We start from the raw sequence: 24,975 nt of genomic DNA on the forward strand, positions 1-24,975 counted from the left end.
GGGGAACTCCGGCTGTACTCGGACATGTGCACGGCACGTGTGAGGTTCTCCGACCGCCAGACGTCCCGTTCTGTTTCATGTTCTCGCTCATTGTCCTCATGATGTCATCCTCGGACTCGATTTCTTGTCTGACCACTCTGCTGTCATTGACTGCTCGGCCGGTGTTGTACAACTTGACTTGCCTGCGTCCGCCGACGTGTCGGAGGTGGTTCAGACGAAACTTTCGTGTGCTGAGGCTGTTCGTCTGCCACCACAAGCCCTAACTTGCGTCGCTGTTGAAACATATCCCAGTGTACCGGATGGGGATTACGTGGTCTCTCACCTCTCCCAGTGTTCTACTGGCCCGCAAACGTCTCCTCTCCGTACACAGTTGTAACTATTACAGCGAACACGACGTGCCTTCCTCTTCTGAACTTCGGATTGAGCCCTCAAGTCCTACCACAAGGCATTGCTCTCGCTACTCTGTCACCGTTGTACGAGTGCCAGATCTCATCGGTGTCACCCGAACTGCCCGCTGTCGTCTCTCCAAACCCGCATAGAGTCGACGCAGTCACCTCTTCTACACTGCACAAGAACATAACCAAGATGATTGCCTTAGACCTTTTGCCCTCTCAAGTTAAAGACCTCAGTGATCTCCTTATGACCTACTCTGACATATTTGACTTTGACGGTAGGCCCTTAGGTCAAACCTCGCAAGTCAAGCACCGCATAGATACCGGTGATGCAGCTCCAATTCACAGGCGTCCTTACCGAGTTTCACCATCAGAGCGCCAAGTTATTCAACAGGAGGTCGACAAGATGCTCACAAAAGGCATTACTGAGCCTTCTTCGAGTCCGTGGGCTTCCCCTGTAGTCTTAGTTAAAAAGAAAGACAACACCTGGCGTTTCTGCGTGGATTATCGGCATTTAAACAAGATCACCAAAAAGGATGTCTACCCGCTTCCTCGTATCGATGACGCCTTGGACTGCCTTCATGGTGCTACCTATTTTTCTTCGATAGACCTACGCTCTGGTTACTGGCAAATCGCCGTAGACGACCTCGACCGTGAGAAGACCGCCTTTGTAACGCCTGACGGTCTCTACCAATTCAGAGTCATGCCGTTCGGTTTGTGCAATGCGCCGGCCACGTTCGAGCGGATGATGGACACGCTTTTGCGCAGCTTTAAATGGTCTATCTGCCTTTGTTACCTGGACGACGTCATTGTATTTGCTCCCACCTTTGAGTCTCACCTCGACCGACTTTCGTCTATTCTTTCCGTGTTTCGTGCGGCTGGGCTACAACTTAATTCATCGAAGTGCCACTTTGGCCATCGCCAAGTTGCTATTCTAGGGCATCTCGTCGACTCATCTGGCATCCGACCCGATCCGACAAAGTTCGCGCTGTCCTCGATTTCCCGTACCAACTTGTGCCAAAGACGTTCGAAGTTTGTGTGGGCCTATGCTCATATTTCCGACGATTCGTCAGAAACTTCGCAGATATTGCGCGCCCCCTCACTGACCTTCTCAAGAAGGATGTGCCATTTTGGTGGGGTCCTGACCAAGCCAGTGCTTTTCCCGCCTCATTACGCTGCTCACCACACCGCCGATCCTCGCCCACTTCGACGCGTCCGCTCCAACCGAGGTCCGCACCGACGCTAGTGGTTACGGCATTGGCGCTGTGTTAGCCAGCGTCAATCCGGTCATGATAGAGTTCTTGCGTATGCCAGCCGGCTCCTTTCTCCTGCCGAACGCAATTACTCTATTACTGAGCGCGAGTGCCTGGCGCTTGTATGGGCAGTTGGTAAATTCCGCCCCTATTTATATGGTCGCCCTTTCACCGTTACCACAGACCACCACGCTCTATGGTGGCTTTCAGCACTCAAAGATCCAACAGGGCGCCTAGCTCGTTGGGCTCTGCGCCTCCAGGAATTCACGTACACAGTGGTCTACAAGTCCGGCCGTCTACACCAAGACGCCGACTGCCTTTCTCGGTACCCCGTCGACGATCCAGACCTCGTAACGGATGACACGTCCATCTGTATTTCCTCGCTCTCCGCTTTCGGCAACATCGGTGACGAGCAACAGCGTGACGCGTCCCTACGAGATCTAATCACCCGCTTGAATACTGACTCGACGGACAGTTCGCTTCGCATGTTCGTCATCATCGACGGCATTTTATACCGCCGGAACATGCGCCCAGTGGGACAAGAACTACTACAGTAGAATCTCGATGATACGAATCCCGCGGGGTCACGAAAAATATTCGTATTAGCCGAAATTCGTATCACCGAAACACATGTAAAAGTCAGAGGCAAACTCATTTTTAGGAACACATAAAAAAAACATTTATTTCTTGCAGAAAAAATCTCTAATGTCTTTCTGCTTCTTTTTTTTCGCGAAGTCACTCAGCAGACTTCTTTGAAATCCGTAAAAACGCGTGCACGTGTCGTCGCTGATTTCATCAGCGGCCATAGCACGCCTCAGGACGTCGAGCGCGTGCAGCGTTTCAGCCGCCGGTGGTGGTCCTTCACCATCGCCCTCGTCTATGTTGTCGCCATCATCGCTGGAATCGGCAACCTCGCATGTGGCCTCCTCAACAATATCTTCCACCGTGCGCGCACCACAAGTGGCGAGGTTGTCATCCGCCGTGCAGAAGTCTTCAGCTGTACACCCAGCATCAAGCAGTTCCCAACCCTCAATTGGCTTTTCCTGCTCTGAGGGCACCTCTTCGGAACTCCTGAAGAAGCCGCATTTCGCAAAGCAGTTTGCTATGGTAGTCGGCGTTACTCGATCCCAAGCCATAGCGATAAAATGGATGGCGTCCAGGAGGCTTATTCGCAGGTCTCCTTCGTGTTTTCTGTCAATATTGGCAAGTAGGCGGCGCACAAGAAGGCCCTTGAAATGATGCTTGAGGTTTTTTATTATTCCAGCGTCAAGCGGTTGCAGGTGCGTCGTCGTGTTTGCGGGCAAAAAGATCAGTTTGACGTTTTGGAGCGTTACTTGCCTCGGGTGGGCGGCGCACTGGTCAAGAATCAAAACAATCTTCCGATTCTTGCAGGCCATCCTTCTGTCAAGGAGCGACAGAAATTCTTCGAACAGGGGCCGCCGTCATCCACGCCTTTTTGTTTGCGCGATAGACGCACGGCAAATGGCTCTCGCGCTTGAAACACCGAGGCTTTTGGGATTTGCCAATTACCGTCAGCTTAAGTTTCTCCGACCCGTCGGCGTTACAGCACAAAAGCAACCGTTATTCGCTCTTTGCTTTTCTTGCCTCCTTGGCACGCTTCGCCTTTTAAGCAAAGGCTCTTCTCAGGCTGAAGGTTAAAAAACAGGCCAGCCTCGTCTGCGTTAAAAACATCACGAGGCTCATACCCAGAGATGAGTGACTGCAGCTTCGCGAGCCAGTCGCTAACAACGGTCTCGTCAGCCTTCTTCGCTTCCCCACAGACGCTTTTGTAAACGAGACCGTGTCTCGTCTTGAAACGGTGCAGCCACCCACCTGAGGCCTGAAATCCGTCGATGCGCAGAGCAAGTGCGATCTCGTCGGCTTTCTCACGCAACACTTTGCCATCGATGTTCACACCAGCTGCAGTAACCTCCTTAAACCAGGTCAGAAGAGCTTCTTCAAGCTTCACGTGTTGGGCTGTCTTCGCTTGCCTCGCGTTGACGTTAAATGAAAGCACATTCTTCATTATTGAGTCCCGATGTCCAACAATTGTGCTTAATGTCGACGTTGCGAGGCCTAGCTCCTTAGCCAACTCCGTGCGTTTTCTTTTGGGATCCTCATCGACCTTTCGAAGAATGTCCAGTTTCTCCTTAAAGGAGAGGGCTTTCCGCTTGCGAGACATAGCTTGCTGCCACTCGGCAAAAAAGGCACTATCACAACAAAGCAAGAACGCGGGCTCGAGCACAGCAACCACAACCACTCTGTCCGACGGCACGCATAGAAGAAAGAAGCTCCCGCGGGCCGTGCCTCTCCCTCTCCGGCGTCTCCGCCTGCCGGCCTGCCTCCGCACCAAGAAAAAAAAAAAAAACGTGGCCAGCGCCATCTGTAATCTTCAAGAGAAAGCAAAAGGCACACTCCGGCCTCCGATACACGCAGATCTTGGAGGCTGTCGCGCGCTGCTCGCCGGCGGCGCTGGCAACGTGCCAAACCGGCGGCGCCGCACGCATTCCAGCGCCGTAAGTGCACGCTGCTATCTTCCGCGGCCGTCGGTGGGGCCAACGTTGCGTTGGGTGGGGCGGCGTTTATTCGTATCAAACGACGCGGGTCAAAAATCAGTTCGTAACAACCGTACTCAAGCACGTTGTAAATTAATGGGCCTTGGCCGGGACCACAGAAAAATTCGTATCATCCCGAAATTCGTATTAGCCGTGATCGTATCATCGAGATTCTACTGTAGTTGTAGTACCCACTCATCTCCGCTCGACCGTACTTCAGCAACTACATGATGTACCAACGGCCGGCCATCTTGGTGTTGCCAGAACGTACGACCGTGTCCGCCGACGCTTTTTCTGGCCCGGCCTCTACCGTTCCGTACATCGTTATGTCGCTACTTGCGAGTCGTGCCAACGCCGGAAAAAGCCAGCTGTGCACCCTGCCGGGCTCCTTCAACCTATCGACGTACCTGCTGAGCCTTTTTTTCGTGTCGGCCTCGACCTTTTGGGACCTTTCCCACTTTCTAACAACGGTAACAGATGGGTCGCCGTTGCTACGGATTATTCGACCCGTTTTGCCATTACGAGACCTCTCCCGAGCAGCTGCGCTACAGACGTCGCCGAGTTTTTGATCCAAGACGTCATCTTACATCACGGCGCTCCTCGTCAACTCATCACGGACCGAGGTCGTTACTTTTTATCCAAGGTAATCGAGGACCTACTTCGGTCTTGTGCAACCAAGCACAAGTTTACGACGGCCTATCATCCCGAAACGAACGGACTCACAGAACGTTTGAATCGCACGCTTACTGACATGCTCGCCATGTATGTCTCGACCGATCATCGCGACTGGGACATTGCGCTACCCTTTGTCACTTTTGCTTACAACAGCTCGCGCCACGACACTGCTGGATATTCTCCCTTTTACCTTTTGTATGGACGAGAACCGACCTTGCCGTTCGACACGCTCGTACCCACCCCTGCCCACCTGTCCACCGAATATGCTCGCCACGCTATTAGCACAGCCGAAAAGGCCCGTCAGATCGCCCATCGACGCCTTTCGGAATCGCAACTCCGCCAGAAACATACATACGACAGCTGCCACCGGAACATTCGCTTCAATCCGGGTGACCTCGTTCTCCTGTGGTCTCCGTCTCGGCATGTTGGCCTGGCCGAAAAACTTCTGCCCAAGTACTCCGGCCCTTACCGTGTGCTACGCCAGGTGACTGAGGTCACCTATGACATCGCCCCTCTGGACCACACGGCGCCCTCTACGTCTTCCAACGTCGTCCACGTCGCTCGCCTGAAGCCGTACCTTTCGCCCACCACCTGCTAACAAGCGCCGAGTCGGCGCTTTCGCCGCCGGAGGTCGATGTAGCGGGGTTGCAGCTATGACTGTGGTGAGGTGTGCGAAGAAGAGGCAGACAACGTGTCGGTGTTCTGAGAATACACAACCGCCATCTTGACTGCTGGACTATTCCATATTGTAAATAAGTTAAATATATTCGTAACAATATGTAAGTTTCGGCATGTTGGTATTCCATTTCAGCCTTTCTAGCGCAGGAAGCAACACAAGGAGACAGTGATATACATCAGACAGGCACTACTGTTGAACATAAAATGGTTCCCAGTATATTGAAAATATGCTAGTAGCTTTAGTGACACAAGTTTGGGCATGTTGGTATTCCATGTATATCATTTCATTTAACGTCTGTTTTCATGATATATCATGCAGTCCTTGTGTTAGTTCCTGCACTTTTTAAAAGGTTGAAATCAGTTGAGTACTGCCAAGATGTTCGTGGTAGATGCAGAATCTAAAAGCTTTAGCATTTAGATTTTACAGTGCATACTCTCACTGCTATAGTCAAAACAACTGCACCTAAATAAACACATTGAATTATTTAAATGGATAGTGAGAGCCGTCATGTGAAATGTAACTAAGATGAAGTCGGCTATCGGCAGACACCAGGTAACTAAGCAAGGACAGCTCATTTGATCTATCAGCTCTGCTAGCAAGAATGACCATGCACATGTGTTGGCCTCTCGTAGAACAAGTAGGTATAAATGTATATGCAACTTGCAGGTCCTAAACAAAAGTTTTCTGGGCACATTAAAAGCACGACTGACTGTTATTGCACGTGAGTGCATCGAAACGCAGGCTTGAAGGGACCCTAAAACAGTTTTGACAATTCTGTACAAATACAACTAGCCAGTAAAGCGAGCCCTAAGGATCATTAGTAGACCAATTTAAGCTGTCTGTGTAAAGCATGCAATTTATTATAAGGCTTTAACCCCCCACCACCCAGCGTATATTCGACACACCAAGTTCGAAGCTGCAACCGCTGCTACCAACAGATTCCGAAAGCACGAAAGCCAGTTAGTGGCACTTAGGGAATGTTACTTCAGTTTGGAAGATGGCAGCCTCCGGCACTGCACGTAATGGTATTTCACCTGGATCGTTGGACTCTAGAAAAGGAAAATATTACATATATTTCCCAAAAGTTAATATATTTTCCAAAAGTTACTGAGACCTTTTCTTCCTCGTACATTTTCTGATAATGAAGCATAAATTTTTAGGATGTGTAGTAGCAGCTTCGGACTTTACAGCAGCATAGGAATTTAACCCGTATCAAATTTGATGCAGTGGGCGCTACTTGAATGCACACCCTCTGTGCCGCTTTGTTCGAGCAGCATATACGTACTAAATGAATATAAAAGTGTTGGAACTTCAATAGGCTTGTGCGAATATTCGAGCACTTCGAATATTCAAACGAATAATACAGTATTCGAATTCGCTTCGATTCGAATTTAAATTATTGAAAATTTCGAAGTATTCGAAATGAACGAATAGGTGTATATTAGTCCGCTTGTAACCCGCCTGTAAAGGTGGTTTCACTGCATGGAAGGGGTGCTATACCGTGAACACACCTTTCCAGGGAAAATCCGCACTGCCGCGAAGCCCCACTTCAACGTTAAATGAACATATTACCCTCACATCGATTCATCATTTTTCAAGTTTAAAAACTTGTTATACCGGCTTATATGCTCCAAGTATAACAAATTTTAAAACGTAACATATTTTACAGGTTATCACTTGCATTCTACTGAAAGCCAAATCCTGCTACTATTCAATGTTGCTTCCACTTCCTTTGAACCAAAACGAATGACATTTGCACATGCCTTGTTACAATTTAAAAAAGACGTTGCGCAGGTTGGTTGAGTCATGACAAATATGCTCGTTTTTCTTTATAGTATGTGATATACGCTATTCGAATTCGATTAGAAATTATTAGACCAAAATCACTATTCGCTTCGAATTCGCTTCGAACCTAAAATTCACTATTCGCACAAGCCTAAACTTCAAGCGTGGGATGAAATTAACTGTCTGCTATAAAACACGAGTTATTGAGCCAATGCTTGATGCTTCTTGCTTGACTTTCACAGGGCTGATCATACTGTTTTCCTCCTTTTAGGTGCAGCTGTAAAGTACAGTATAACTTCATTACAACAGACCTTCATAGTGAAGAGGATTTTGTTCTGCTGTAAAGGGAGTATGTAAAATCCAAGTATTGTTATAACATACTTTTATGTAAACGCTGAATGGGTCTGTTATAACCGGAGAGAATTACAAGCCACAAACATGGTAAAAGAAGGGATTTATTCTTAACGGGGGACCGAAAAAAAAATTCAATTTTTGGAAAATAGCATTTTCAATTCAATTCAATTCAGTTTATTCCGAAATCACAGGAGACATTACAAAAGTCACAACAGTGATGTTGTGGGGCGAAAGCAAAAAGAAATTAAGGCTTGACGAAGGCTTTCGCACCATTTGACAACATAGCAACAGCAGAATAGGATCATTACTCATTATACAATATCAAAAACATGTACTTCAGGGTCATGCCGATTTACATTTTAAAACACATAGAAAAATGTTTAAAGAAAGGAACAGTATAAATGGTTTATTGTGAGAAACTGTTTAATGTTTGTGGCAGTAAGTAGCTCATCATTTGGCGACCATAGTTAGTATGTGTGTAAGGAATTTTCCAGTCATCAGTGGCTCGTGTGCTATTGGCCTCGAAGCCCACCACTGGAAATGGCGGCGCCACTGTCGGCGTGACGTGCTTGGCAGGATCACGTGGTCTCAGCGGCCGCGTCGGTTGCTTGTGGAGCGCTGCTGCGTGCTTTGAAAACAAGTTTCAAGTACTCCATGCGCTGCGGTCTGTTCAAACACGGAAGTTTTCTCACATTTTCTGCTCAATTTAAACCATTTTAATAGAGTGGCTGCCTCCGAAGGCGACGAACACGGGGCTCTACCACTCGGTGCCGCAGTGCCGGGCTTACGCAACGGAGCCCAGTGTCAGCATGCACCGCTACCCGCGGGACAAGAAACTGCGTGAAGCATGGGTTGTAAAGCTAAGAACCGGCAAGTAGCCATTGGCTACGAGACTTGTGTGCAACAAGCACTTTCGCGACGAAGACTTTCGTTACTGCGTCGGGCCTGCGATGTTCGGTGAGTAGCAGACAGCGCGCACTGAGACGATGGCTCACGCGCGCTTCCCGCCGGCAAATGATGCTTATCTGCCACAGGATGGAAAAGGCGCTACCTTTTACCACGTGCGATACCATCTCAGAACCCTCCCGTGCGACCTCTTGATCTCCGGCCCCGTGCTCAGCATCCACAAAATCGGCTGCAGATGCGCAAGTCATGGTTTAGATACGCTGAATTAAAGAACTCACAGGGTCCCTTATGCATTCGCCAAAGATGATTAGAAGGCGAAAGCCATCTTCTTCTTGTCAGTTGATGTAATGATTCTCCCGCGCCCCCCTCCAAAAGCGTTCTGCACCTAACGCGGTCTTGCACGGCCTCCGTGACCGGTCACGGAGGCAATGCAACGCGATCATGACGTTGAATATGTGATCATGTGACGTCACGTTATGTGATGTAATAATTACGCTACATATTTTGGCGATCTGTGACGTCATGATGACGTCATGTGATAACGCCACCACCGATCATGGAGGCAATGCAAAGGGACCATGTCGTGTGAATACGTCATCATGTGACATCACGTTATGTCACGTCATGGTGATGTCATAATGAAGTTACAAATTTAGTAGGTCTGTGACGTCATGATGACGTCATATGTTGACCTCATCACGGGACGATTATTTTTTGCGGCACTCGTCTTGACGCCGCGACGGTCAACCTTCCCGTTTGAAGAGGCATCTGGCTTTCGCCTTCATAAGCTACGCGACGTTTGCTGGTGGACGTACATAGCGAGAGAGTCAAATGCTGTGGTTGTGTGCTGCATTTATGTTGGCAATAACATTTTTTCAGTCAAGCTTGCGTTCCCCTGACGGAAACACTATGTCCCAGATTTATTTGTGTCACTCTCAAACTGATGTTGGGCCTCTCCAACCCCATGTATTTTCTTGGAGCCTCATTTATTTACATGGGAAAGATGCCACCCTGTTGGCGTTAAACATGACACTGCTGCCAAAATTGCTGGGGTATTCGTCAAATATTTACTATCTTGTTTTGCGGCTGCTGGTTGCTGCAATAACTTCTATTTTATTCACCACTATTTTAAGTTCACGTGGGTCCTAGTTCACAACCGACGTTTGCACAACAAGTCCGGCGAATGTTACTGTATTTTCTTTCTTTTCCTTGACGTTGCATGCTACTACCATGCTCGATCTCGTAGACTGCTTCTCCTTCCACCAGCAATCTCGAAGTGGTGAAGCTTTGGTCTATGAATATGTTGATGACAGAGAGCGGCAAGTTCACTGGAATGCGAAGGGAACGATAATTAAGGAGCATTAAAAAAAGGCGTCGCATTTGCTCACGTTTTGTGTGAGAACGATACGAAACCAGTGATTCCACTCCTGCGCCAAAGTGCGCCAAATTGTATTTACTGCGCCATCCTGATAACATCGACGAAATTTGCGCCAAACTGCGCCAAAGTCTCGGGTTTGGAGGCGTCTATCACGGGAAATCGCACCGCCAGCGCGTCGGAACATGTGCAGCTCGATCTTGGGGCTGCCAATAAAGTCGCAATCATGGACCAAGAATTATTCCGCTGAATAAATAGCGCTCGCGCGTGCGTTCCAAGTAAGCCACGATGCCATGCACGGTGCCGACGCAGCTTCTGTTCTGCAAGTCGGCTCGACAGCAAAACGCGCTCTCCGCAGAGGCTCGTGACGTCAAGGCCTGTCGGTAGCGAGAAAGTGCGACGGCGATTCATCGGCGGACGTCGTCTGTTCCAGAAACGCTGCTGATAGCTCGTTTCAAGCATTGCATGGCACGTAAAGAAAGCAATGTTCAGTAATAACTACATGAGTGCCGCTAAAATGTCTGTCACTTCTGTTTCCGGACATCGCGGAATGAAATCTGGGATCGCTAGCAGTATATATATGGGACAATATCGAATTCTCCTTGCTTCGCGTTTATGGAAGAGCACGCGAACGGTGGAAACGCGTTGACACTTTTCCTCAGATATACTTTATCCACGGATCTTCATCCAGAACAGCTTTTTCATAATTCCTTCCGCCAGCACGTCCGAGTTTGTAATCACTCTGCGGTAAATACCCCCTAAAAGGCCCTGCCCTTTCGAGCTCACGTGCTAGGGTTCCTATTCGAATTTTTTGCTTGCTTTTTTAAAAATGTCATCTCATTAGTAAAATCATATCTCCTGGTCGGAGCAGCCGCAAATGCGCAGCTGTCAGTAGTGGGCCCGTCGCTGACGGCCTACAGTGAAGCGGCTACGCCATGTTACACGTCCGCCCCTCGCTTTCGGGGGTCAATAGCTAACGGTTAAAAAAAAAACTCAGTTTCGCTTAAGAGCGAAGCAATGAATGCGATACCAAAAAATTGTATTGTGAAACGAAGTAAGACTAGCAGCTAACTCTTTTGGATCCGATCTCGCGTAACTCAACAAAACGCTGGTTTAAGGGAATATGGCCCCTCCAGGAACCGAAGCGTTGAGAGCACAGCAAGTTTACGAGTCGTCTCCTGATGCCTTGAGATAGCGCGCGCGCAAGCGACTGCGCCCTTCGAAAGATGCTGTCCCCCCCCCCTTCCGCTCCCCTTGCGTCCCTTCATGCTCCTTACGAAAGACGGGCGGGGCGTTTCCTCTCTGTTTGATGAGCAATCGACGGCAGGCCCGCACGCGGGAAGATGTTATCTCATGCGCTGTCCGTGCGGCGGAGACAGACGGCCGGCTAGTTTAATCTCCGCTTCAGCAGCGTTTGTCGCCAGCGCTCGCGAGCTTTTACCCGCGGCCAGAATGCACGTGGTGATGTTATTAATTTGGACTTTATACGGAAAATTACGGCAACGGCGAAAATCCGCCGAGAGTGTCCATATAATTGCTATTGCAAGGGTCAATGTACGGGGCAGATTTTGCGCCCCCCCCCCTCTTAGGTGATTAGGGGGTGGGGCAGCCTCCCCCCTGCCCCCCCCCCCCCCCTGTGCGCACGCCTATGCTCCTGAGATGATTTTTTCCATGAGATTTGCAATGAATCGAAATATTTCTAGCCTTCATAAGAGCCCCATAATAATACTCAGGTGCTTGAATGTTAATGCAATATGCTTCTGTATTGCACTCCAGGATGTAAAATTCGCTGCCCCAAGGTGCTCCCAGATGCAAAATTATCTGCTCCAAAGTGCTCCAAGATGAAAATTTTGCTGCTCCAAACTGCTCCAAAACGGAAATTTTGCTGCTCCAAAAATTGCTCCAAATCAGAAGTCCTCGGTAGCATCACTGCGAAACGAATGCACTGAATAAAGAAACAGAAGCAGAGGCATTTGCCCGCTGAGAAGGCCGATCAATACACAGTGCGAGACAACTTGTCAAATGACATTGAAACGTACACGAATTTAGACCGAAAAAACAAAAAAAAAAACTGAATCGTCGGGACGGCACATCACAAAGTTGCCATGCGCACCGAAGCCGTATATAGTTGTAACGAAATTGTTTTTGAGCTGCTCTGATAGCGTCCGCGCAACAGTAATTGTTTGTGCACTCACAAATTCTGATATTCTGAGGCCTAAAGTTCACAGCTCGGTGCCAAAACGTGCTCGTAGCAAAAGCGAAACCATCAGTACGAGCATACATGCAGACGCTCATACATGCAGAGGCACCGTCAGTCGTCGCGAGCCCGTGCGATCGCTGGCTTGAGGCTTCTTTCTGTTATGCTCCGTTTGGTTATACAGGCAGTCTACTCTAACGAGATATTTCACGTATTTTGCACTCAGCGACTGACTACCTTTCACGCAAGAAGCCGGTTCAGGGGTCTCCAACGCGGTGACCGCGTGAAGCGGGTGCTCGGTTTTCTGCAGAGATACAGCGACTGTAGACTATCTTGTGCTTTCTGTTCGTCAAAAACTATTCCTTTGACAGAAAAGAACATATTTCTTTTCGAAAGTACCTGCAGAAATGTCCTGGAGGGCTTCCGCGAGGTGATTCTGTAGAGCGCCGACAGCAAAACCTATGGGGCGCGCGCCGGCGGCATCCTGCTTAGCACGCAATCGAGGCGCGTCCGATAGAGGGCGACTCCGTAACTCCTCGCCGCCAATAGGGGCAGCTATAGGGTGTTAAACGCGCTAAATCACTAAGAAAAGAGTCGTGATTCTTTTGGGATGTACAATATCGCTTCATTAAAATTGTATTGTACATGTCAGGCATTGCTTGTAAATTAAGGGCTTCGAAAATGGGTTTGGAATGTGCATCGCGAGGAGCACCTGCAATTATGCGTACAGCTTTTTTCTGTAATCTATATATTCGGCCTAAGTTCTTCTCCAATGTGGTGCCCCATACTAGATAGCAATAGCTTAATGTAGATAAAAATAGGGAATTATATAGTAAGAGTAATTTTTTGTGGCAAGAGAAAACGTAAACGCGATAAGACACCCACAGTACGAGAAAGTTTAGTATGGACAAGCTCAGCCTGATCATTCCATAGCATGTTTTCGTGGAAAATTACTTCCAGAGTTTTCACTAGAGGTTCAATTTTAATAGATTCTGAGCCAATCATTAATGATAAGTCGCAGTTTACGGGCTTATTTATTGGTCGAAAGAGCACAGATTTTGTTTTTGATAACAGTTTCTGTAGCCCTTTTTCCATCTGATTCCAAAATATCTTCACTGAAAACTACGTAGAAGTGATGTAAAAATTTTCTTGTGTCTGCCGACTTGGTTAAAATTTTGGAGATAGCAGAAAAAGAAATTGAGTTTTTCAAAATTATAGCTCGGCAACGGCGCAACCGGGCGCCACCATGTTGGGCTCGTCATAAAGAGCATTTCTCGGTGTTCAGGTTCTCCGTTTCAGCTAGCTTCTCCATTCAGTACCAAGCGTACAAAAAGCAGATGTTTGAAGTTCAATTCGAGGCCTCGCGCATGCGCAGTTGCCTCGACGCTACTTCTTTGGGTCCCCAAGCTCCCTAATTATATCCGAATGTCCATTGTACCAGAATCCGCTGTAAACGAAGCTCAATCAATGAAACATATATGGAGGTCGGCATGACGCCGTAAATTGGTATGTAGTATCCGAATGTGTTGTAAACAGATCCGTTGTAACGAGGTTATACTGTATATCCTTGAGCGTGTTGCTGTTTTTGATAAAAAAGTCCTGAAGAAACTTAGACAAGGCTCTCATAACTACCGTGTGGACAACAAGAATGGTCTTCCTGGGCTACAGGATTTTCATCTGTGCAGCAAATGCGTTAATCTTCACAGACACCAATGTGCCCAACTGCTGTCTAAGCCAATTAACACTTTCGTGACCGCACCTATTCCCATCGATAGTATGTTATCGATGACTTCAAGATCAAGTTATGGCACTCTCTGAGCGGCTCTGGACAGCTAAATAAATACAAAGCATAAAATAACATGTATTTTATCAGTTTTGTTTGCGGGTTTGTTTTTTCCACCGCGGGGAGATTTTTAAAGCTCGTTGTTTCAGACTTCGCTTCGACGCCGCTCGCAGGTGCTCCACAGAAACGGCGAATTTCGACGGATTCCTATTAATGTGAGTGGGAATCCCTGGATAACGGTAGCACCACAGACACTGAAGACGACTTCGATTCGCCAAGCTTCAGTATGGACGGTGAAAGTGCGTCAAACCTCCCCGGAACATCAGCAGCTAACCGCCGGTAAGCTTCGTCTTCTCCTCGAGTCGTTTTATCGCTGCCGCGCGTCGATGTAAACGCATCCGGTGCGTTCTTAAAATAACAGCTGTTATCTGCAAGGTGTTAACTTCATTCGGGTGGGAGCATTTGGCGCCGGCTGCAGAAAGAGTGCGCAATTCTCTTCGCGAAGACGGCGCGGAGCGGACTTTGACCCAACGCTCCGGTGTGCTGTGCGGCGGCGTCTTCGTGTTGTTTTTTACCGCAGAAGTCATCAGAGAGATATGCAACCACACAGATAAGTATGCGTGGATGCATACTTTCGAAAAGCCAACATACAGTGAGAGGGACGGATCCATGGAGGGAGGTTACTGAAGAGAAGATGAGCAAGTTCGTCTCACTCCATGTGTACATGGTAGTCGTTCAAGTCCCACGCTTGCATTGGTGTTGGTGTCGACGACACATATTTCGAGGCCTTCGTCCACCGTCAGTGATGCCACGGAAAAGGTTCAAGGCTTCTTGAGTGTCTCTGATCAGAAGAAGACGACCGTCGCATCCCACGAGATTCTTCACCATGTGTCTTCTCTATTGCAACACATGAACGATTTTTCTACGCTATATTTTAACCCCGTCGGAACCTTTCAGTGGATGAGAAAATGGTGAAATGTGAAGGTCGGTATGGTATTTGGCAGTATATGAGTGAGAAAGAGGTCAAATGAGGGTACAATTATGAATTTTTACAGATTTGGAACAGGCTACACTGTTCATTTCAACAAATACACAGGAAAATTGAAAAATACCAGAACTGCAAACTATGCTAGGAAAGTTGAACAGAAAAAAAATTTTTTTTCCCCGAAACATGCGCAGCCAGCCTTTGTTTCAACGCGTCGAGAACCTGCATCGCGCGGTGGTATGATAGGCACTTGTGCCTATATTCTTGTATTTATGTAAATAATCTTTGTACTTACAGAGCTTATATTTCCACTATTATTCTACGAGGGCTTTGTGTTCAAAACGTATATTTCGATTTTTTTTAATGTTTATCCTTTGCAGAGAAGCATTGATGTTTTTTATGAATCTTTCTTTCTTTTTGATGCATTTTTCTTTGTTTGATAACTTTTTTTATTATATTCGAAATAAATCCGTTGTTTGAAATTAATACTGTTGAAAAGACCAATTCTTCCTCTATCGTTTGATACCCTACACTTTAGCATCAAATATATTCTGTGGCAGGAAAAAAATATTTCCTGGACTAGCCAAAAATAACCGATTTTCCGCGGTCATGAAAGTGTTAAGCTGGGTGTGCATATTGCGGCGCTGTCACAGCGCCAGTTGTGGCCTGGGAAAAAAGAAAAACCTTGACTCTAGTCTAGCTTGCCATTACCTCCTCAAAAAGAAAATGTTCCACCAAAAGAGATCAATGCTGAATTAAGGAAAGGTGGCGTTGGGCATTTCCCACTGGTAACAAACCAGAGGCTGCACTACAAAAAGTGTGTGGCGAGAGAGAATGAGTTTATTTCCATCATTTGTTCTAAATTTATGTGGCATCACATTCTGCCTCTAGGAGAAAAGAAATTGCTTTTTTTTTAATATCACAAGTCCTGAACGACTTCAGTGAGCCTGCACTATCACTCAATGAATGTCCACTGCATCAAATTTGATACAAACTATATTTTTCATATGGACCATTTTTTTCCACTAACTTTTTGTGAATATGTTCACTTTTGTCCCAAGTGCCAATAAATGAGATATATCATTTTTTCTATAGCCATTTCTGTGGGTGGGCTTTGTGGGGTTAAACCTATGAATCTCTATACATCATAGCGCCACTGTTTTCCCTAAAAGGGTGCTCTTGTCTTGTTCTTTTACTTGCTCTTCCAAAACACAGTTTTCCTGCTCCAAAACACGCTCCAAAAGCAATCTGAGCTGTCCCACCCCTAGTATATTTATCAGGAATGTTACAGCTGTGCCAAGCTTCACCAATACTTTGAAAAGGACTTGCAATGCACCTGAATAAAAGGACAATGAAAGGACTTGCAATGCAATAGGCAGCTATAAGGCAGTGCCATAACAGGTGATATTTTTTATAAAAACAAAGAACATCAACACATGAAGCCTACAAGTATCTGCAGAAAAGCTGTTTTACCTGCGCAAGGCCAAGCGCAGCCAGGTTAGTGCCAAAAGGTTGCGTTTGTTGCTGCTGCACCGCTGTTTGAGGCTGTGTGAGTGCCGACGCCAGGCTGGCGCCAGCTTGAGCCAGCATTGCACTTCCTGTTAGAGGAAGTTCTGTAGAAATAGAACACAACAAAAACTGTCAAACCAGCTTATCACAAAGCAAATTTCAGACAAACACCAGATTGTAACACACTACACTTGACTAAGGACTTGCAAGCATCACTGGAGATAAGCTTCAATTAAGTTATTGGGGTCTGTTTTCGTGGCTGCAACATGGCGAAAGGGCAGCATCTGCTCAGCCATGTAGGAGATGCGGAGTAGGTAATAGCAGACGACATTGTCCTTGTCAAAGCAAAGTGCATTTTGCAGCTTCCCACGAAATGTCTGCTACAATCCTACAAATCCATGCCGACTTTGTTGGCTGCCATGCACTTCCATCTGCACTGCATAAATATACATAATACATCACTGCACAGCACAAATATGACGTGTGTACAGAGCTTTTGCCAGTCCATGCAGAGCGGCAGTAGCATAAAAAAAAGGGTAGCGCAGAGCCAACTGACATTTTTCAACTAGTCATGCTGTATATACTCGTGCAATGGCCGCACCTGTGTAAAAGTCGCACCCATAACTTTGTTGAAAAAGCCCCCCAAAAATACATTTAAAAATTACCTATGTATCAGCTGCGCCCCTTATTTTTTAGGAGGTTAGCAGTGTTACTCGTTGTGTGGTGCGAGAATGCCGAAACTTTTTTTTCGAAACGCCCGGCCTGGTCAGAAGTTCGAGATCAGTCAAAATTTGTGCAACGCTTAAGAAGGTGCGCTCAGAAAAAGAAATGCACAGAGGTGTGCTTTCAGAGGCAAGCACAGCTCGTTCCCGGAGATAAAGACTGACTTCTGCAGTACTGTGATGAGTGAAGTGCGCGTTGTGCAAAGTGCGCGAATGTGATGAAGGCGCACATGGGAAGACGAGGAGGACGACGGCTGAAACTGCGGATGTGGGCTCCGGTGGGGAAAAATTGCCGAAGAAGATGACATGGAAATACAGCGCGTGAAGTTATGCAAGACCAACTTGACCAATGAGGGGCCCCCACGCTGGCTTGGAAGAAGCCCGGACGAAGAATAAGACAGACGTGGCAGAGACGTGGCTGAAGGAAGAAGGCGACCAGGGCGTGGGAGTGGCGCCCTACCAAGTTCCTGTGGTAAGGCCACTGCGGGCTCCCACCTGGACGCGTACTCGAGTGTTTTCAATCATCTGACGTTGGCCACGCACGGCTACGTTGCCGAGTCCATATCCAAGCGTCGGATGATAAACGCCGAAAGGTCGCTGACCTCGACTTGCCCGACGCTAACTTCCCTCCAGACGCCTTGACCCAAGTTCAATCCGAGAGCATCCCTCTCGCATCTACCATCGCCGTCTGCACTAGTGCATCTACTGAATGGTGACAGTCTTTTCTCCAGAACTTTTCTGTGCACTGTTAGCATTTCTTAATCATTTCCTAGTTCTGTTAAACTTTTCTATCTTTTGCATGATTTGTTCCCTTTTCTATCACTTTCTTATTCCGTTTGTTCAAATATCCTGAGTGTCAGTTTTTTTTTTTCTGTGCAAATGGTCTCGTTTTTCTTTTCTTGATGATGGTTACGTCATCGGATTTTAATTTACACGAACCTACATGAAGAGCACATTAATTTAATAGCCTCGTGACAATTGGCGTCTGCGGCGACAGGACGAGGCCATTTGTGACACTCGACAAGTTTTCAGAAATAGAGATAAAAGATGAGCAGGGCAGATTTAGAAGAGTCGGCAAGGAGCAAGTGACCTGTGCATTAACAGTGAGCTCCAGAGTGGTAGCACGGATTTTGTGCCGGGTTCCTTGAGTAAAGATAAAGGAGCGAAGTTTTCTATCACATCATGCGAGGCAGCAGCTGCTCCAGGCGAGATATTGAAGGCATTGGAGGCGTATAGCCCAAGGAGAGGTGTTAGGGTGTGGGAAGAGTCATTCGAGTGATTCTGACTAGGTGCTCGTGGTCGTAACACCTTCGATCCTGTGGCAATCGCTACCACGTGGAGAGCACATTCAATTGTAGCAAAAACAAGGTGCTTGAATGGGACAAGTTTCCGAGCACTGTCGTGGAGAGGCACAGACAGGCGTGGCCTCTAAGATTTTTTCAAACTTTCCGACAGCTGTTACAGAGAAAAAGGAGATTCCGTCTTCTGTGGGACACGATCACTTAAGATGGTTTAAAATAATCGGTAGCTGCTCTTGGGTTTCGACTATGGATAGAGGAACTATATTGTTTTTATATATTATAGGTTTTGAACTTGCATTTGGTGTAAGTGTGACGACATTATAGTTTTGAGCATGACGCTGTAACTGCGCAATGAAATGTGCAGGGGACTTGGTCAGCTTATTGTTATGTGAACGTTTAAGGGGCAATGAGTGTTCGTTCAAGACAGCGTAGTGAACTGTGTTGGACATGTGTAGTGCTTGGCAAGACGTGCACTCATCGACGGCTTTTTTTTTTTTTTAGAAAAAAATGTTTTCGAAAGGGGGGCTTACTGTGATTAGTGAAGTGTGCGTTGTGAAAAGTGCACAAATGTGATGAAGGCACACATTGGAAGACGAGGAGGACGATGGCAGAAACTGCGGATGCGGGCTCTGGTGGTGAAAAATTGTTGAAAAAGAAGACGTGGAAATACAGTGCGTGAAGTTACGCAAGACCAACTTGACCAATGAGAAGGCCCCATGCTGGGTTAGAAGAAGCCCAGAGGAAGAACAAGACAGACGTGGCGGAGACGTGGCTGAAGGAAGAAGGCGACCAAGGCACAAGAGTGGCAGCCTACAGAGTTCCTATGGCAAGGCCGCTGCGGGCTCCCACCTGGGCGCGTACTTGAGCATCTTCAATTGTCTGGCGTTGGCCAGGCATGCCTATGTCTCTGGGTCCATGTCCAAGCATCGGATGACAAATGCCGAAAGGTCGCTGACCTTGACTCGCCCAATGCTACCTTCCCTCAGAGCAACACCATGATCCAAGTCTACCGCGAGAGCGTCCCTCCCGCACCAACCATCGCCGTCTGCACTAGTGCATCTACTGAACGGTGACAGTCTTTTCTCATGAACTTTTCTGTGCACTGTTAGCATTTCTTGATCGTTTCCTAGTTCTGTTAACATTTTCTTTTATCTTTTGCATTATTTGTTCCCTTTCCTATCACTTTCTCTCTTTTTCTGTTCATTCAAATATAATGAGTTCTGTTTTTTTTTACTGCGCAAATAGTCTCGTCTTTCTTTTCTCGATGACGGTTACGTCATCGGACTTTGGTTCACACGAACGTACATGAGAGCATGTTAATTGAACCGCCTTGTGACAAGTACTCAACAAAGGCAGGGAGCAATGGCTACGCTATTTCTACGTATATGCTGCGCGTGAATGCGCTCAGCGTCACACGAGACAAAGGCATTCAGGTTAGAGCGCCTAAAGCCAGCAATAGATGGATCCAGCACTTCATGAAGTGAAAGAACCTTTCTCTCCACCATGGCACAACGTCATGCCAACATCTGTCTTGAAGCAAAAATAAAGCATTTATTTATTTTGCTTCCTTTGGGGGTGGGGGGGGGGGGGGGCTCTCCCAGTACAAGTGAATATTGCATTGAAATAAAGGCAAATACTGCTGAAAAATATTTACAAGAAAAAATCTGTCTCTTTATCTGTGTCATGGCCGCACGCATAATTTTCACGCCAAATCATCTTGGAAAAAATCCTGCGGTCATTGCACAAACATACAGGGTATATTATATACAGGACCAGGGAAATAATAAGCAAAAGCGCCTGTATATACGACCAAGCATGCCATCTATTTACCACAGATTACGTTTTTTTTTTAAACTACACCAGGCTGGTGGCTTCAGTTTACATCAGTACATTGTTGCAAATGTTTCCTGAAGCTGCCGCACATGTGTGCCTGTAGGTCCACATCAATAGCTGCAACTTCCATCACCAATGGCTTGCTTTAACAAAAACTTGGTGGACACTAGAGCTTCACCTTAAAGAGTAAAACGTGATAGCATAATTGGGCCCCATGCACACTGCCTTCTCAATTGCTAGGCTGGCTTCGGTTCTCGGTGGATGCCTCAACCATACCGCAAGAAAACGATCATCTGTTCGCATAACATTGGCCGTTTCAAACTATCCTGGAATGCCTACTGCAAGTACAGTTGTGAAGTGCCCACTACACCATAATTCTTCCTTTTGCGAATCAGTGAAAGGCCCACTACACGTCCGTAAGGCAACATGCGAACCTATGCAGCTGCTCACTTTGTTGACACTCTTGTTGCTGATGATGATTAAACATGTCTCAGCGCTTTGTAATGGGTGGGCATTTAAAACACTTGCTCGTTGCGCAATTCCCTTGTTTTGACGCCTGGTGCGATTCTACGCTTCTGCCACACATTATCATTACGTTAAGGAGACTTCTCCCGTTACATGACATTCATAGTGTTTTTTTCCAACACAGTTTCAAGCAATGGCGTAGCTCTGAGCTAGAACAACTGCTTGCCACACAGAAGGCCTGAATTCGATTCTCAATCGAACCGAAGATTTTATTATTTTATTTGCATCTTTCTCGATTTTTCACTCACGAACAATGCTGGTTTTTTGCTTACAACCAACGCTGACACTGGAATTTCTGCGAAACAACCTCTTTAACACTATCACATTAAAATGCGTGAAAAAAATCAGGTAGTGCACAATACGTTGACGCGTTGGTTGCTGCTTGTCCATAGTAACTTTTAGCGCTACAAAATGACACAAGAAAGACAGGACACAGAGCTTGTCCTGTCATCTTTCTCGTGTCATTTTGTAGTGCTAAACATTACTATGGACAATCAGGTGGCACACTTATTATTTGTTGTCTATGTCATTTTACAATATAATCTCTTTTCATCTTTTTCCTGTTTATCAAACCTAATAGAAGCCCACTTCTCTTTTTAACTCTACCAGCAAACTGATCACTCAGAGGGGACTTATGACTTGTGTCATGGTAGGAGCTACAGAGAAAACCACTGTAAGCCAACACTGTGGTGGCCAAATAGAATATTCATTAGGATAGTACAATACCTTAACCCACCCATGAGATCTGAGTCATCACCAAGATTCCACATGGTGCAAAGAATAAATTCGCATCACATGCTTCTTTAAAAAAAAGTCTGTGTGTGTGTGGGGGGGGGGGGGGGGGGAGGGGAGGGAGGAAGGAAGAAAAAAAAATCTAGGACAAGTGTGGGCATATAAAAGTTGAATAACTCACCAGTTGCCCTCATCCATGGTGGATTTTTGCCAGCACCTCCAAACTGAGACATCTCTGGAAGTACAATAGCAAAAATATCAATCAGGTACAAAATATGCAACTGAGAGTTACCAATGTAACATGCGTTGAAATGCAGAACAATAATAATAATAATTGTTGGGGTTTAACGTCCGAAAACCACGATATGATTATGAGTGACATCGTAGTGGAGGGCTCCGGAAATTTCGACCACCTGGGGTTCTTTAACATGCACCTAAATCTAAGCACACGGGCCTCAAGTATTTTCACCTCCATCAAAAATGCAGCCACGAAACAGAGAACAAAACATAGTAAAAATAATGTGAAAATGATAGCTCCTCACTAATGATACATATATCCTTGTCAAGATTATCTTTTCTACCATTTTACTGAGGCCACTTACTGCTCAGCTTTGGAAAATCTCCACATTCCAAGACCATCATCAAATGACCTGTGGCTATGAGTAATTCCCCTGGCTTAGGGCATTGTCAAAACCCTGAGGCAGAGGAATGATCCATATCAGAAGGTTGGAAAGTCCCTCTTTCTGTACTGTAGGAATTGTAATAAGAACCTTCAGACAGGCTACAAGCAAGAAGCCCTATCAATTGCACCCGTACAGTATAACTATTCCACCATGTCCATAAGTGTCAACTGAACAAGACAGGATCCCATCAACCCTGGAACTATTTCAATCTGAGTAAGTGATACACAAAGGCCCTCAGAGCCACCCTAACTTCTGTTTTTCCATAAACACATTGCACCACTATGGTAAGATACTTTATGGGGCATCAATGGGCTTCTCAGTAAACATGATGAAAACCTTTGCGTAGACAGATCTATGCCAATGTACCATCTTAACGTATAATATTAAAGCGGTACCTAAATAACACTGGCTGTTTCAAATGAAGTGATAAAACATTGTTGAATACACAATCTGAAGTGAAAGGATAAAAGAAGAGCAAGAACTATTCACGATGCTAGATTAGGAAGGATTACAGGTAAGGATCAATAGATAATACCTTGGCAATCTGTAGTTTGTAGTGTTAGCGTCAAAGGATGGCCGTAAATGGCGTAAAGTAAAATATACAATAGGAAACGCAACGCACGGTTAAAAGGGGAAAAAGGAAGTTTACATTTGATTATCAAAAACTTATTTACAACGCAAAACTCATAACACAAAGTCTCATACGCACATCCGCTCAAATCGCACCGCTAACAATGCACAATGGCTCTGATTGCACCGCTTAAACACACAACCGTTCAAACCGCTCGCACTCGCAGACTCTTCGTTGCTCGCTCTTCTCTTTCCGTCTCGTCCTTCCCGCGCTTTTCGCTCTCGTTTTCACGGCCACAGATCCGAGCACACAAACGTACACGTTGACACAAACACGCATACACACACACATGCGCGCGCACAAATGGTTCCACGAAGTCGGAGGGTCTGGGCAGCCGGCGAGGACCCAATTCCACGCATTAGAGGAAACTTGGTGTGCCCCGGCGCCCCAAGGCGCAAACCTATCTCAGCCGCCCATTAACAAGGAGGGGGCCCCTTCAAGTGGCTAGCGAACACTCGCATGACAGAACACACACACACAAAAAGGAACAAAACGAAACTCAAAGATGTGGAGCAGTCGCGTACAGTAGGTAACAGTATCATTTTCAGCAACTTTACAGATGATTTGAAACAAATGAGTGAGGGCTTGAACAAGCAAAGTTTAAGGGAAAGTTTGAGCATTAATGTGCAGTATGTTAGGTACTGTTTGGCAAAGAAACAATATACATAATAATGATCCATACCCATAAGAAAATCTATAAGGACCACCAAGCCATTTCAATGATATAATGATTATTATATGAGTGGGCATAAACTTTAAAAGAAGCATGCTTATATATATGACAAGTGTCTTCCATGCATGACAGCAGCTGTCACAGCTAGCAATGAAAATATTGTTATGGAGGGATACAAACATGAATTAGTATGGTGCTTTTCAAAGCGATAAAGACGACGAGCATGTGTAAAATGCTAGCATGAGTGCCCCTTCAGCCGTCTTATCTGTCAACTGAAATACACTTGTAACTATTCACTCCATCTACCTCTCGCCTACATCACAACACATTTAAAAGCTTGACACCGCTGATGGCATCGTGCTATTAAAGAGGCCCTATGACACAAATTATGCATGTCATTTCATTGTTTTTTCTGGTACTGTGAAATGCACCGATATCATTGTGCAAGTGGCCACTCCGAAGCAAAAAAAGTTGTTATAATGGCATTTTAACAGAGAAACCTATTTGACTTTGGACTACAGTGACACGCAACACTTATTTTTAGGATTGGCAGTGACAAGAATAATTGGGCGTTATTGGTTGGCTTGACGCGACAATTCGCATATAATATTCTTGTGATCCCCCAGCTAGGACACACTATTGTGTGCTAAAATATATAACAACACTTTTCATACTTTCTCATATATAAAAGGATTTTGATCATTCTTTTTTCATTCATCTCAGTATTCAGTACTACAGGAGCAGGAAAGAAAGACAGCGGTGTAACGCCATCTTTATTTCCAGCTCTTAGTCCTTTTTGCGTTTTTGCACTACAATATCATGCCCTTCAGTCTTCAGTGAGTACCAACTCACCCAAGAAAAAGTTATTGTGAGTGTGGACTATACCTGGGACCCCACACATTATGAAATCTATTTCGTTTTTGTTTCTCCATTAAGGCTTTTCTATAACCACTTCCTATTTCTATGCTTTCAGAAAAAAATTTTCATCATAAGGAGTCAATTTCCTTCTGCAATTTCTACTAGCATCTCTCCTTTGCTGTTCCTTTAGTCAATGCCGTAAATGCAAATTGTGATTGGCCCTCCCTGCTTTCTTCCTACTTTTACATTAAAGGGCCACTAAAGCGAAACAATAAGTTAGTTTAGAATGACAAATTACACTCTGAAAACTCCAGTGTTGTTAATTTCACCACCATGGGTTTATTAATGAATGAGAAAATCATTGCAAAAGTTACACTTTGAAATTCCCTGCGGTAATCTCCGATGGTGACATCACAGATTTCAAAGTGTTTTTTCATATTTTGGCCACATTGCCTTAACTAAATTTCCTGAAACTTTTGCAAGTCTCTGGCTCCCTCAGAAGGCAATGTACTCCTTTTTTACCAATTACCAATTACGTAAGGCCTAGTAAATGCCATCAAAATCAAGGG

General features: G+C 46.0%; 1 protein-coding gene across 3 annotated transcripts in view; it reads right to left on the bottom strand.

The window, feature by feature from the left end:
- LOC119404246 (cell division cycle and apoptosis regulator protein 1) overlaps positions 1-24,975 on the bottom strand; it is a 221,614-nt gene that overhangs the window by 194,558 nt on the left and 2,081 nt on the right. For all 3 annotated transcript variants that reach the window (XM_049418286.1, XM_037670826.2, XM_049418290.1), the window contains exons 2-3: positions 21,743-21,796; positions 16,413-16,552 (exon numbers count right to left, since the gene is read on the bottom strand). In XM_049418286.1, the coding sequence (XP_049274243.1) occupies positions 16,413-16,552; positions 21,743-21,794 (192 nt within the window). In that variant the 5' untranslated portion in view covers positions 21,795-21,796. The remainder of the gene's footprint in view (positions 1-16,412; positions 16,553-21,742; positions 21,797-24,975) is intronic.

Source organism: Rhipicephalus sanguineus, chromosome 1, assembly GCF_013339695.2.
Source record: "Rhipicephalus sanguineus isolate Rsan-2018 chromosome 1, BIME_Rsan_1.4, whole genome shotgun sequence".
NCBI lineage: Eukaryota > Metazoa > Arthropoda > Arachnida > Ixodida > Ixodidae > Rhipicephalus > Rhipicephalus sanguineus.